General features: G+C 40.2%; 1 protein-coding gene across 1 annotated transcript in view; it reads right to left on the bottom strand.

The window, feature by feature from the left end:
- Window positions 1-6,286: 6,286 nt before the first annotated feature.
- Window positions 6,287-15,741, bottom strand: part of DPYS (dihydropyrimidinase) — a 34,330-nt gene continuing 24,875 nt past the window's right edge. Inside the window, exons 8-10 of the mRNA XM_054192808.1 lie at window positions 11,930-12,137; window positions 8,444-8,549; window positions 6,287-6,974 (exon numbers count right to left, since the gene is read on the bottom strand). Of these exons, the coding sequence (XP_054048783.1) occupies window positions 8,475-8,549; window positions 11,930-12,137 (283 nt within the window). The 3' untranslated portion in view covers window positions 6,287-6,974; window positions 8,444-8,474. The remainder of the gene's footprint in view (window positions 6,975-8,443; window positions 8,550-11,929; window positions 12,138-15,741) is intronic.

Here is a 15,741-nt window from a genome sequence, read left to right as displayed (position 1 = left end):
TGTTTCTGTTATCTTTATTCTGAATGAATAAAGACTTATTTAAAGCTTTTCAGTACCAAGTGTCAGATCTTATTTTCCACCTGAAACACTGAAAACCATCAAGACTTTTTTTCTTTGGGTCTTCCAAATAAAGCCCCCCTCCCTCCCTGGACACAGGTAGTTCAGGTTGCTGGTGTGATAGCAATTCGTCTCTAGAAAATGGGGTAATAGATTAGTGCTAATTGTAATTCTGTACAAAATATTCAGTTCTGGTAAACATTTTACCTAGATGCTTGACCCTACTCCCAGTGACAAAGGACATGGAAAAGCCCAAGGTATTTCTTTGTCTTGATCTTTACAGTTAAGACTGACCTTCAGCCATACCAGGCCCTCAGACCAAAGGGAAAGTCTGGGGCAAGGAAGACTCACCCCTGTGAAGGATGACATAGTCAGAGGGCACTTAAATACACTGGACCTACCTAAGCCCATAGGACATGATGGGAGGCACCCATGGGTGCTGAGGGTGTTGGCTGATGTCATTGTGAGGTGACTCTTGATTATCTTTGAAAGGTCAGGAACAGAGAAGTTCCTGACCGCTGGAAGAAAGTGAATGTCACTCCCATCTTCACAAAGGGCAAGAAGGAGGATTTATGAAACCACAGATTTGTCAGCCTCACCTCAATCTGTGGGAAGGTGACGGAGCAGTTTCCCCTGGAGGCCATTTTTAAACAAAAAGGCCAGGAACGTGACTGGGATATCACCTAAACAGAAGAAAAACTTTTTTATGTGGGGGTGGTTAAATACCTGGAGCAGGATGCCCAAAGAGGTTATGGAATCTCCATTCTTTGGAGATACTCAAAACCCAACTACTCATGCCTCTGAGCAATTCAGAGCAGCGGGGTTGGAGTAGCTATCTCCAACCTGCCTGGTGCCTGCCTACTTCAGCTGCTCTGTGATGACTTTTCCAGAAAGCATTGCAGAAAACATACGCATGAACCACAAAAGCTTGCGTTAATTTGTGAATGGGCTGTGCCAAAACCAGGGTGCCACTTCACAAATATTGTTGCCGTTACACTCATACTGGAGTCACGCACATGAGTGGACTGATGCACTGTTTTCTTCTGTGACCATACACACGCACACCCGTGTGCTGAAGGTGAGATGGATGGCAGGCAAAGGAGGTAAGTTTGCTCTTCTCCATCTCCCTAAACCAGGAGAAAATGGCAGTACCAGGGAAAATGGCAGATTCTGCACACTTTTTTTTAAGTTATAAAACAAATTCACCATTAGTGCCTCAAAGACATTGAGGTTTATCTCAGTAGTAGAACAGTTCTTACCTCAATCTACAGTATTAGGTCTATTCCTTCAGATGTCCTGTGGTTGAGAAGAAATACCCAGTAAATTGAGGTCCTCTTTAGTTGCACAGATGAAACGGCAAGTCTGTCTCTCCCTTGGCATTACACAGAGACATACCTCTCATTCTCCGCAGACCTTACTTGGTTTCTATTTTCTCACATTGTGTGTGTTTCTGTCCTGTGAGCTGGGGAAGTCTAGGGATTTGTTTATCTTCATCTGTCTCCTCTGCAAGTTGTTCAGCTATTCCCTTTGGCCTCTCTGTTTACCATAACCCTCAACCACATGATTACATTGTTCTTTTTTCTTCTTTTTTTTTTTCCTTTTTTTTTCTAAAAAAACAAACACTCTACAAGTTACAATAAAAAAACCAGTATTCCATCCACAACTATTTCTGCTCCTCTTCTTGCCTACCCTTTTGTCACATTTCCTACATTTTATTTTGGTTCTTTTCCCTTATCTTTGTCATTCAAAGTCTTCTTTCCTCTTTCGGTATGTTTTCTTCTGCTTCTTCCTCATACATGAAAGCATGTATTTTTTCTTTCTGCTGAGCACAAGTGAACTAGAGGTACAGTTGAAATTAAGGGTTTTATTTATTAATTTATTGGCATAATGGAGATTTTTAATATCTTTTATGTTACTGGACATTGTCTCTAACGGCCTCTCTAGGGCTTGTCAGAAATGTATTCATATATCACCAGCACTCAAAACAAGAGTCTGAGGAGAAGTCTGGATTTGGCTTTTGACTCATTTGTCCCTTTCCTTCCCCCAGCCCACCGCAGAGCTCAACTTCCTTTCTAAACGTCCTTCACCAGTGCAGAAGCTGTTTGATTTACTGTGAAAAATCCCCCAATTGGATCAAATCCGGTTTGCAAAATTAATGAAAGGCTGACCTGATTGTCTTGTGAAGATAATTCAGAGAGACACGCTAGTAGTTCTGACCCTCCTGAAGCACAATACAAACAAGGCAGTTTCCTTTCAACAGCCGTGTTTATGGAGCTCTTCTTATCACCACCCCATACCCCTGAACTTGGCCTTCTTCACAGCTAAACTAAAGGCTGCTTCTTTTTTTTCGTCTGTGCTAGTTTTCTTGCAGTATTTCATGTGAGCAGCTGGGTGTGCCAAGTCAGGGGATGCTGGTTTACAGCTGCTTTCACCCTGATCCCTGCTCTGTCAACGTTGTCACACTGACTCACTTTGTTTTCACCACAGTTTAAATAGCCCAGAGACCCTTGCAATTAAAGAAGAAATGAACAGGCAAAGCCTTCACTCTAGTTCTGTTTTACATCGCAAAAGTGGAAAGTAAGGATCAAAGGATCACTCTGCTGGTGATGAAATAAAGCCTGAAAATGGGGAGGTTATTGTCGACTTTATGGGCACAGACTTTAAAATGTGTGAACTAGCTTCATGGGTGCTGCTGTGCATGACAGTAAGATCCTTCCTTCTCATCTCAGTCCTGATATATAATACCAGCCCTGCCCTCCAGTGGCCCAGTAAAGCTACATGCCCCAGTACTGCTGCTCTGCGGAGATCCCCAGGTACTTCAGGCTGAAGGGAGAAGCACTGCAGCTGTGTGTGCTTGCACCACAGCCATGAGTTCTTCACAGGCAGTGACACGATAGCCAACAGACAACTGGACAATAAATACATATTGGCCATATGAGGATTTCGCTGGCAAACGAAGGGGAAGAAAGCAATGTTAGGTATGGCAGGATTAGACCTTCCAAATTCCTTCTGTGCTTCTGCCCCTGGAATCTACATCACCAGGGAGAATGGGGTACTAAAGATCCCAAATTTCTCACTGTCTGGAGAGAGCCGTAAAAATGTGGTTAACGGCATTTTTTCCTTACTTTAACAATGTATTTGAGTCTTCACCTTCCCACGCAAGAGCAGAGGGGAAACCAGCAGAATCTCAAAGAGAATTGCTAAGCAAGGAAAGGCTGTTCTGTGTTTCAGCCTTGACAAAACAAATCCTTCGCTCCTGTGTACTGAGATGCATTGCTTCAGAGAAAAAGGGGTTTAATGCAGCAATGCCACCTCTCAAAGCAATCAGAGATAGTCCACTCTTGCTGAGTGACCAAAAAGAATCAAAGAAAGCAAACATTTTTCTCAACAGGTGCTGGAGAAGCCTGCAGACTCTAGCTAAATGAGGTAGGATTCAAACATCTGGGAAAGCAACTGTTGTCTAACTTCCCCGTGAAAAGCTCAAGGAAACTGTCCTGCAAAAGTCACCTCTAAACCAGCTTTCCAACCTAATGCGGGGCGTCTGTTGTCTTAGGACTACAGTTCTAGCACAGCCCCAGCAACAATTCTGTGAGAATGTAATGAAAAATGATATCTGGGATGAGGTTGTAGGACAAATTCAGAAGTCTTGTCAGTGTCTAGAGGCTGAGGCAGGACTGAGAAACCACTCAGTGCTCCTTCCAGTGCTCCAGTTCGGGACCTGTGCTGACACAAATGCATTTTATAATCCTGTTTCGTCCCAAATTAACTACATGCCCACTAGAAAAAATATCCTACTGTGTTTGGCTCTGCTGTAACTTATTACCAGTGTTTTGGAATAGGGACCTGGGCAGTTTGAAAATTATATCCCTGTGAAGATACCACCATTATAGTGTGCCCCACATAAGCGGAAAAAGAAAAAGGATAGCAGGGATTTGGAGCCTGACAGTCTCAACTTTAATAGTAGTGCCTGAATAGCACACCTGAAATATTTTTGATGTCACACAGTTTCTCAAGAGCTATTATTACTTGTCACCTTGTAGCAGGATTCAGGTCCTAGGGCCTGCGTGTGTCATGGCAAAACAAATACTGATAAATTTCATAAACTTGACAGCCTCAATAACTTGTTGCACTCAAGGATGTAAAAATACAGAATGTGCTTTGGTGTAAATCCCATTTCAAATACACAGATAATTTTTTCTGTGACATCTGCACAATAGTTAAAAAAGTCATTGGCATTAAAAAGTAGGCGTTTGTTAAGAACAAAATCCAAAGGATACCTCCTATGAGGAGTATAATCCATGGTACAGAGCAGTAAATACCAACACAGGGATCAGGAACTCTCTCTGCTAATTGCACAAGGAGAAGCTTCCTCATTTCTAATCTAACAAAAATCTGTAGGAAACCTAAAAAAGATTACACATTTTTCCACAGATTACACTTTCACGGTTTGGAGAGCTCAGTTTACAAAATGGGTGTTTATATAACTCATAAAACTACTTGCTGTTATCACACTGTGAAAACATCTGTTTTGAGAAAAATCACTCACTTTATTCCTTTGGGCTTTCACGATCCGCAGTCTTTTGTATCACTTTAATCTCAGTAGGTGTCCCAAGAACCCAAAGGAAATTTGAAAGTCCTGGGCACATCCACAGTATCCAAAGGACCGGCAGCCTTTACTCTTGGATTTCATTTCTGTGATATTTGAGTCATTTTGGCCTTGAGCAACTCACTTAAGCCAACACTGGATGTTAAACATCAGGCAACTACATATATTCAATCACTTGAGTGATTGCAGAGCTTTGAGCATCCATAGTTCTCACAACTGTAAATTTACTCTAATTATATTTACTTGTCTCATAGGTATATCATGCAGTTGCTAGGCTCTAATTATTGTTAAAACCCGAAGTCTCAGATGAAATACTGCATACAAGTATAAGATATTGTTAAAGTAGAAATAGGTCCTTTCTCCCCCCTGCTTTTTCCCCTACTCCTCCCAAATTTCTGCTCTTCTTCCAGGGTAGCAAAAGATTAATTCAAAAGAATGGATTCCTGCTTGACAAGCACTCTTGACAAGACAAAATTTAAGAACAGGCGGGCATCCTTCATACCAGGAAGTTCCAGCTCTGAGACGCAGAGACGGACTAGGTGGAAGGCAGCTGCAGAGTAGATATCTGCACTAGTTAGTCACACTGTATTCTCTTTGTAGTCAATGGAGACAAACTGGCATTGCAAGAAAACTACTCATCTCATCTGAAAGGAGAAAAACTCTGGACAGGTTCATCTAGACTGTTTTAGATCTTGATGCAGAGATGAACAGTGTTGCAGGGGCACCTTTCTCTCTGTTGCTTACAGAGGGAGACTAGACAACAAACTCAGATGCAGACCACTGCAGTGTGGAAGTCTACACTGAACAGTGAACTCCATTCCCTTGCAATAGTCATTGTAATAGTGCTGGGTGCCTGGTTCTGCTTCTCTGCCGCCCCAAAGACAATCTGAGAAATGGGAACCTGTGCTCTTCCTGAACATCACCATGGTTATCCTCCGTCATCTTAGAAAGAAAATTCTCCTTTTTTCTTTAGAGACACAAGAACTACTGACCTGGTTGGAGTTTGTTTCTCACCCAAACTCATACATCACTGTATGCCTATCAATACAGCAGGAACAAGTCTGCCTTCCACTGTCAAATCAAAAATAACAGCAATTATCATATGCTTTCTGTATCTTAAAATATGAATGTTTTTCTCTGCCTGTTTGGCCCATGGGTTGCACAGATGTACAGGTTATACTGTTTCTACATATAGGAGAATAAACTCACTGTACAGGTGTTTTTGTGTGAGCCTCATTTCTCTCTTAAATATTCCCCAGTGACAGTTGCTTAAAAATAAAGGCTATCACATGTGAAAATGCAACTTTAAACAACATTCTAGGTTTCTGAGGCAAAAGCTGTCTAGGCATGGTAACAGGGTCACGCTTCTAAGAATACAGTTACTTCTCAAATGGGAAATCAGATAAGTTGAGCAAATGAGATTTCTTTTTAAATTAGGAATCTTGTCCCACAAAACCCAAAGTATTAGTTAAATTGAGATAAACCTCACATTTGCAGTCAAACATTTTTAATTAATGCATTACTCTCTTGCTCTGGTGATCCCACATCATAAGCCTTCAAGTTATGGTTGTACATCTCTCCATAAAGTGAGAACACAAAATAGTATTGTAGGTGAGTTCACCAGTATGGTTAGCATAGATTTGGCTAGGGTGTAGCAAAGGAAATACTTGAACACACCAATAGAGGCTTGACAGTGCAGCTGGCAGGGACAAAATGTATAAACTCCTTTAAAGACCGGGAGGTGTAGCAGAAGCTCTAAAATAGTGACGGTTCCTCTGAACTGGCATTTTTCTGTACCTGACCCCTTCCAGGAAAGGAAAAACAAAAAATCAAATTCAGTATCTGCGATTAGAATTCTCTGCATTGTTAAACACAACAGAGATCTTCCTAGCACATGAAATTAAAGAAATAGGATTTACCTTGTGTGACCTAACAGAGCAAGAATGTAGAAAATGTGCTTAAATACCATTTCTCGTTGCTTTGACTTTATAGGTTAGCTGATACCTTCTAAAGATAAACATTAAGAAATACCATTCCCAAACTTAAGAACCTACAGAACTGCTGCCACATTATAATTGTAGTTATTATTTTATTATTATTCCATTTTCTAAAAAGAATTTTCCAGTTCTAATAACAAAATTCCTTTTAAAAAGAAATGGCAATGACAACTTTCATCCAGAAGCACAGCATAATGTTTATTGGTTACTGTTGATTCATGTTGGCTCTTGTGAAGTTGATTGTGGATTGATTGTTGGACCCAGAATGCACTGCTTTGGTGGGGACAGCAGAGTCATTTTCATTTGCTTTTTATCTACAGAGAAGAAAAAGACAATATGATATAATCTTTCAAAAGAAAATGTCTGCTTTCCAATTTGTCACTCAGAGAGGTAATAATGGAGAAAGTGTGCTAGGAGCTAGAAAGAATGATTATTGCTCCCTCACTCTATTGCAACTTAGCCTTTAGTCCTCTCTATTACAAAAGCTTTCTCCCTTGTGACGGGGAAACAAATAGCCTGCTGCACTCTATTGCTGCTACTGATGCCCTGGATGAGGTTCACTGTGAGGGAGCTTTAAAGGAATGATACAATGAAATGTGGACAAGCTAACTCCACCCCCCCCACCATTGCAGGTTTGTTCATGTCCTCATATTAATTAGCACTAAGAACAGACCCATTTTATGTGAGGTGCAACTGGGGTTTTACATCAATCTATTGGGAAATCATTTCTCAAACTAGTTGATTTCATTGTTGGTACACATACGCCCCCAAAAACTGAGCCTGGATTTTGTCATGCTTACTGCCCCTCACTGTCCTCCTGACCCATGTAAATCAACTCCCCTGCTGTAGAAGACATTTCAGCTGCAGTTGGCATACAGCAGCACCATGTCTCAATTGTGATGTAAGTCTCAGTTTTTTTACTTTTTCCTGGAGCATTTCTTCTTCTTGTTAAACAGTTAAAGAGTGGGGTGGCATCACCTAGTCCTTCTCCCCAGCTGCCTGATCCCACCCCTGTGTTGCACTGCATTGATTCTTGCTAGGTTCTTCTGAGAGGCAGTTCAACCAACTAAGCCAACAGAAGACCAATCCAGAAAAAGGAAGCTAATTGTTTTCTGCTGGCTTAGCAAGTAAATCATCTCACAGAAAGGTCTACTGAGCACCAGGGTATATACAGGTGAGGGAGTATCTATTAGCAAGCTATGCGCTGTGGACACTGGAGAGGAGGGAAAGGGAAACATCGAGTGTTATTCCCTTGTTAGCAGCACTGAGCCTTACAGTAGCTCAACCATCCATTAGAGCACTGCTGGCATTGACTGCAGTGCCTCTATTGCATGAAGACAGCTGTTGTCCTTGCAAAACAATTCTATCACAATTGGTGGAGAGTTTTCTGTAACACAGCGACACTAGAGAAATTAATTTTTCACACGTTTTCTTTCTGTAAATTTGAAAGCCAAATATTTATGCTTTGTTTGTACTCCTGGTGCTAACTGAAGTCGCTTTTTCTATGGGCCTTCATACCCATGTCTCAATCTAGCAGTTAAACTCCATTTGCTTCTCTCAACTGACATTTTTAAATGAGGCTCCAGTCAGAAAGAGGTCCTCCATACCTGGGCTGCCACATGTTTTCATCAAATTTAAAGATACCAAGACAACTCAGCTTCTGAGAGGGCTTCTTTCAGACAAGCCTGTCACAAGCTAGAAGGCCCACTGCACCTTTTTTTTCGTTGAAGTTTCAGAGAAAAATTAAGTAAAGTAGTTTTCACTAATGAAAAGAGACAGTTACCTGCAAGAGCCAAAGCTGGGGAGTGGGCCTGTTATTTTCGTTCGATGGGTATTGCTGAGGCCACGTCTGTATATGGTGCTCTCTTAACAGGAACAGGCTGACAGACCTGCAATAAAATATTTCAAATCTTTCACTATTATGTTTCTTCCCCTTGCAACTGCTAATTTGACACAATGAAAACAGCAGCCCTATGATAACCCAGCTTTGTATGTTACGCATCTCAACACTTTCGTCAAACCCCTCCCCTAAAAAGTTCCCTCACACTGGCATTAAACAGTTCAGTTCTCAGCTTTCATAAGGAGCCGAGTGCTCAATCTGTTCAGCACCGTAACAAAGCAATTCTAAACCTATTTTTTTAAAGAAGCAACTGACCATGTTCCACCTCATTGTATTGATGCTTCTCTTGTCCTTAGTCCAAACAGATCTTGGAGTGGCAAAACCCCACAGATTATGGCACATAAATAATTAGGATATGCTAATATAATAAATCAATTAATCTGGTTGTTTCTGTATATTTTTTTAATCTTGCTTTCGCTATTTAGGATATCCCGGGAGAGAACAGGTACAGAGAACACACACCTGAGCCGCTCTCCAGAACAGCTGACTAACTGCACGTTCAAGCTATAAGCTTGTTCTTGATAAAGTAATCACATGTTCCAGTGATGCTCTTAGGACCTGGGGGTGCTGGTGGACGGCCAGCTTAACGTGAGTCAGCAGTGTGCCCAGGTGGCCAAGAAGGCCAACAGCATTCTGGCTTGTATCAGGAATAGCGTGGCCAGCAGGAGCAGGGAAGTGATCGTGCCTCTGCACTCGGCACTGGTGAGGCCTCACCTCGAGTGCTGTGTTCAGTTCTGGGCCCCTCTGTACCAGAGGGACATTGAAGTGCTGGAGCGTGTCCAGAGGAGAGCTACCAGGCTGGTGAGGGGTCTGGAGACCAGGTCATGTGAGGAGAGGCTGAGGGAGCTGGGCATGTTTAGTTTGGAGAAGAGGAGGCTGAGGGGAGACCTCATTGCCCTCTACAACTACCTGAAAGGAGGCTGTAGAGAGGTGGGTGTTGGCCTCTTCTCCCAGGTGAATAATGACAGGACCAGAAGAAATGGTCTGAAGCTGCAGCAGGGGAGGTTTAGATTGGATATTAGGAGGAATCACTTTACTGAAAGAGTGGTCAGGCACTGGAACAGCCTGCCCAGGGAGGTGGTTGAGTCACCATCCCTAGAAGTATTTAAGAAACATGTAGATTTGGCACTTCAGGGCATGCTCTAGTGACAGAGATTGTAGGTTGCTTGGTTGGACTTGATGATCTTAAGGGTCCTTTCCAACCATGAAGATTCTGTGATTCTGTGATTAATACAGGTAAGAGAGGTTAATGAACATCAGTGAAACAAAGAGAATCCTGCCTTGTATGGGCATGTACCATCCACCATCATAGCTGCTGGCTACAGGAGATTGAGCTGGTTGAAAAATCACTTCTGAAGACAGTTTGGACTTATGTTTTGATTAAGGGAAAATTCTCTGCAGCTTTGATGGGAGATCGAAACTACCACATTCACTGAAGCCTTTCAGAATTCTATAATTATCAAATTTCTCTTAAATTTTAGTTTAGTTTTGATAATCATCTTCTTCTAACATGGGATATAAGTCTTTAGCAGAGAAGCCAGGATCTGGAGTCACTAAGACTCGGCTATGCTTGAGGAAGAACCTAATTATCATTTAATAACTGCAGCATGTTCTCTTGCATGAAAAGGAATGCCCCAAGTTTTGCTGGTATAATGCCAGTACAAATCTGGTTTCAATAGCTAGTTTCTGTTACCATTACATGGCATTTATTTTGCATTAAAAGTCAAAGAGATCAACATTGCATAACAACGAAAGTGCTGTAATAATAAGCAGCCCTCGTTAACAAAGTACCAAATATTTTCAGTGTCCAGTGGATTAAACAGATTTACAAGCACATACAACTTTGTGCATGATGCATACCGCACTGAAGACAGATCCAAAGGACTATGATTTCTAAGAGAAACACTGCAAAGAGAATCTGTAAAAATACAGAATGAGTCTACTGTAGGTGAGCAGTTCTCACTCTTTAGCCTGTGAGACATCCTTATCTGCAGCTGGCCATGGAATTGCATGACTTTTGGAGCAATTGTTTCAATTCGGTTTAATGTTCAGTGGAAAGCGAACTGGTTCACTTCTCTATGAAATCTGGGAAGTCCAGGATGAGATTATTTTCTTTGCCCTTCCTTTCCCCCGGAAACATTAACCTTCATTCACAAAGAAAAGTTGAATAGAATATATCGAAATTGTGAATAGATTTAAATGACACACCTAGTTACAAACTAAAAAGCAAAGTAGAAACAGCACAGTTAGATGCTAGCATAATGCAAATAAAAATATCTCTAGTTTATCTAATTTACACTAACTCGTACTCGTTTAAAAAAAAAAAAAAGTGTTCCTTTATGTTTGGAAAATGCAAAAATGCAATCATCTGTTTTCTGCTCTCAGTTCCCAGGGAAAAACTGTGCACTCATGAGGGGACTTCCCTGCCTATCCACTCTGTTGTGTGCATCAACTTGCACACAGCCCACCAGCTCCTGTGAAAGTGTGGTCTTTGAAGGAAAGCCTCACTTAGCCACATTTACATACCTTTCTCAGTCCATAAAGACAACAGCAGGAAGAAACATGCAGAATTATCTTGGAAGAATTTCAAAGGGCCATATCTCACATGGATGCTCGTCTGATTCAACTTTTAGGTCCTGCAGTGAATCCCACTGCTTCAGGTTGTGATTTTAAAATATACTTAGTCTGGGTGCGTTGAAAATCCTACACACAATAAGTAACACTAAGGAGTCAAAAGCATGCTTCATAAATGCTTCCATGGTAAATATTTACTGAAAATTTAATCTTCATGTATGTTGCAACATTCCTCTTTAAAAAAATATAGAACACAAGCTTGAACAGAGCTATCTTGCTTGGTCCAGCAGTGCACTTTGCACATGTTCAGCTTTTAACACATTCTTGCTGGAACAGAGCCAAGTGTTCAAAATTCTACAGGGTTTAGCTCCAAACATCTGATCCATGAACGAGTTAGAGAATTATTGATTTCTGCCACAGTATAAGATTTCTCCTGCATATGATGTTAAGCCTCTCTGATTTTCAGTGAAATCGGTGATGAAATCTAGCAGTTAGTCAGATTACACATGAGCAAAACTCTGTCCACCTTTATTTCAGGTGGGAAGTGTTTATTTTAAAAAGTACCCAGGCTTAGTTTATGAGCTATACAGACTACCCTAAAAGCAGGAACTAGGCTATGGTATTTTTCTGTAAGATAAAGAACTATAAATTTGAGTCCTTAGTTTCATTTCCTCCCACCTTGGCAGATTTTGATTAGTAAGGAAAATTACCATTGATTCCCCAAACCTCTCTTCCCAAGAGCTAGTTATCCTCATGTTGTCCAAAGCATTATAGAGATTTATTAGTTTAATTAACCTGCTCCCGCTGCCTGACTCGTTTGTAGACATATGGAGGGAATGGTGGACGGGAGACATATTTGCCTTCTCCTGCTATGACATTGAAAGCTCCACCTTCATAAACCACTTTGCCTCTTGAAACTGTCGCAACTGGGACTCCATGACAGACCATTCCTTCAAATATATTGAAGTTGTTGGCCTGGTGATGTGTCTTTGCAGATATTGTCCTGTGTTTACAAAACAAAACAATACATAAAATTACTATCATCCTTGCATTTTACTTCATTTTAAAATTTTGAGAAATTGATAAAGGAAGAAAATTTAGTAGCATTATTAAACTACGACATTGTACAGTACCTCATGGAACTGCTGTAAAAATAGGATAGAGCATTAACATTTCATTGAACAGTAATTGCATTTCAAAAGAATGAAGGGGGAGTCAAAAGGACAGAACTTTGCAGCCTTGAAACACAAAATTTTCCACTAGGAAGAGATTAGTGGGGAAAAAATCAGGTTGTAGTATTTTATTTGGATAACGTGATTTCATTCTGCCTTGCCAAGCAAATATCTACACATGGTAAGGTCAGAAAAAGCTCTGACCTTTTAGCTAGAATGACTTGCAATTTCAAGTTTGAAAAGTATGGCTGCAATGTTTCAAAGATTGAGACTCACGAATAACACAGACTATTTCACTGGAAAGTCAGTAGATGACAATGAATTTTCGTAACTTTTAATGTGAGTTGGATTGAGCCATTTGGATTACCACGCAAATATCTCAATGCTGCTAAATAATAATGACAACATCACACTTCTACACACCTTTCCTCCAAGGGTATTAAGCAAATTATAATTTTAGACCTCAACAGTACTCATTTGAGCTACAGTATTATTGTTTCATTTATGCATAGACCTCATTCTTTATGATCAGCATTTTTCTAGCCAATTTCTCCAACCCTAACTGGCTACGTGAAAAGCAGAGCCAATGCTGGAGCTGACATTAGCATCTGGAATTGCAGGCTGAGTATACTTCCTTTATTATCTGTTTTCCCTACTGAGATACTTACTATCTTACTGTATGTAAAATGGGTCACAAGATTTTGAATTTTAGTTAATTAACTTCCTGTTTCCGATCTACAGTTTTATTTTTTAAAAAATAATTTGGAGAGTTGGTATTTTTACTGTCATTTTAATTTCTGAAAAGAAGGAACCATCATGCTTTTGGCTAGCCGTCAGTGTTTTCCAGAATGGGTGCTCACACAATCAAAAACCGATCATGCATATACAGCATTAACATTATTCCAGAGACCACATCTTTTGCAAAAGAATTATCAAAGTAAAAACTAATATGAAATATTAAGAGATTAACATATTGATGTACTTGGAGAAGAATTTTCTAAAACTTTAGTTAAATTCCTTATCAAAATGTCAAAACCCCAACAAAACCTGTATCTTTCTTGAACTATAGCCATGTTCAAAAGTAATCACATATCAAGTATTTCAAATGATTATTTATATAGAGGAAAAAAGAATTTGTGGAAGGATACTTCATTTTCCTTTCGTATCGTTCTGCTGAACTTAGAATAACTGGTTCTACTAGGGGCTACATTTAAATCTTGGTGGCAACTCACTTTTCAAAGGCTGTATATGGCAAATCTCCCCATAGGAATAAATCCTTTTCCTTATCCATCACACATTGGCCAGAAAAATTACGCATGCCTGCTCACCAGTATCAGCATCATCTTGTAGGTTCACAGTGGAAAGAGTGAGCAATAGAAGTCAGACCTCTCTTGCATTCACCAGTCCTATGAACGCTGTCGAACAACTATATCCGCGGGTGTTAGAATAGCCCTACAAAGAGTTTGTGAACATATTCCTCTAGCTTATTGTACTACCCTTATGGGTCCAATTGCTAGAACAGTAAATAAGAACAATTGTAATATAATTATCTTTAGCATTCGCTGGGTATACATCATATCTATTTGCACAATAGCGCAGGGACTTGAAATTAAAAATGGGAAAGGTAATTTGAGCAAACTAACAGAAAAATAAGCAAGATCCTTTAACTCAACATATGAGCTGTTTAAATGTGCTACAGCAGGATCACTCAGAGGTAAGTATGTCCTTCATAAAAAGATACAAAAGGAATGGGAGTTAGCACATTTAAAAGAAATATCTATTTGTACAGATAAACCTTACAATATGACAAAACACATTTCCCAGAACTTGCCTCAACAAGGAACTTGTATCGAACTCATTTATAACTCTTCTGTTGAAACAAGTCTTAGACTGCACTGCCCTTCCTGAAGGTGAAGTGTATTGTCCCTGATGTAGATCACCAAAATTCGTCTGTGATTTAACCCTTTGAAGTTATCAATGGCAGTGAAAGTTTCTGGTAGCGAGTGACCAACCAATTAAAACAGAACTAGACAGTATCCTTCTGCAACAGACTGTTTCCTGCTGTACCAGCTGTTTCAGTAGCAGGCAGCTTGCTGGGAATCTTAACAAAATTTCAATGTTTGCTCCAAACATCTGAATGCTATTGACCACTCAGCTAATGACAAGAACAGCTGTAACCTACTTATTATCCAAGAAAAGAAGACTGCCATCGTAGTGAAGTATAATGTAACAGCTGTCTCCAGCATCCTATGTGATGCCTGACGTAAGGGATTAGTCAACATGAGAGTGCAGATTCTGACTCCAGGCTTCAAAAACCTGTATTGGATTTTGTTTTATAAAATTTGTAAAATTCTCTAATTCTGGTTATAAATTACAGCGGCTCTTGTTTCAAGCAGCCGTTTCTCAAATGGAGACTGAGATGAGAATGATTTCTTCAATATCGAAAAGAACATTCTCCTCTACAAAGAGGATACCGCAAAGACATCAGGCCCTGTTTTGTGTATCAGGCCCTGTTATGTGTTTTGTGTTTCCATGTAACTGACTTCAGCTGCTTCTGATACACCTATCTTGCAAAAGGTTTTAGGCTATGAATATAAAAATTGACATTCCTTTAGTACCAAAGAGGAAGACATGCTTCTGAAATTGTCTTTTTTTCAATACAGTGCTTCTGTCCAACTACTACAGTCAAATAGCTATTATTTTAGTCTAAGAGCAATTACCAGATTTTCTCTGATTGTGTGAGGATTCAGTGACTAGTAAACCTGTATTTATTTATGCTCCAGGTGAGAAAGGGCTTTACACCACTCCTAGAATATTATATGTAAATAAACTGCAAACTGAAGTTTGAAATTTAGAAAAGACCATCAGATTAGCCTAGTGCAGCAAGCTGTAGGGTGAAATTCAAGACTGTGCAGGTGGTCAGCTCAAAAGTTATGCCCTGAAGTTTTGTTAAGGAGTTAGAGGCACCAGTTTTCATTTCAAGTCAAACACAACCCAGGGGCATCATAAACATGTCTATGCTTCAGTCAGAGCCTGAAGTACTAAATAATGAGTTACAGTCATTATTTGTACATACACATTACAGATATTACATATCAATACAGGCAGGAAGGGGAACTGGATGAAGGGAAACCATTAGACATTAGGGTGATCTTCTACCCCTCATAATGCATAGGACATGAAGCTACATCAGCCCAGTGAAGGTAGATCTGTTGGACTAGAGTGAGCTCTAGGACCTAAACTTTGACTGCTGTGAGGATTATCACTTTAATTTTCAAGGTGAGCATAAGAAAATGAAGAATGTTATGACTTTCAATGGAAACTAGAACATACCTCACACCGTTTTGTTTAAAAATTCCAAGTACAGGAATATGAAGGAATGCTGTAGTCAACTGCCCAGAGGCAAGAATAGCTGCTCAACATCTCAGTAACGGG

The sequence above is a fragment of the Rissa tridactyla genome, chromosome 2, assembly GCF_028500815.1.
Source record: "Rissa tridactyla isolate bRisTri1 chromosome 2, bRisTri1.patW.cur.20221130, whole genome shotgun sequence".
Taxonomy (NCBI): domain Eukaryota; kingdom Metazoa; phylum Chordata; class Aves; order Charadriiformes; family Laridae; genus Rissa; species Rissa tridactyla.
The sequence above is the reverse complement of the archived record's forward strand: the minus strand, read 5'-3'. Positions and strand labels throughout refer to the sequence as shown.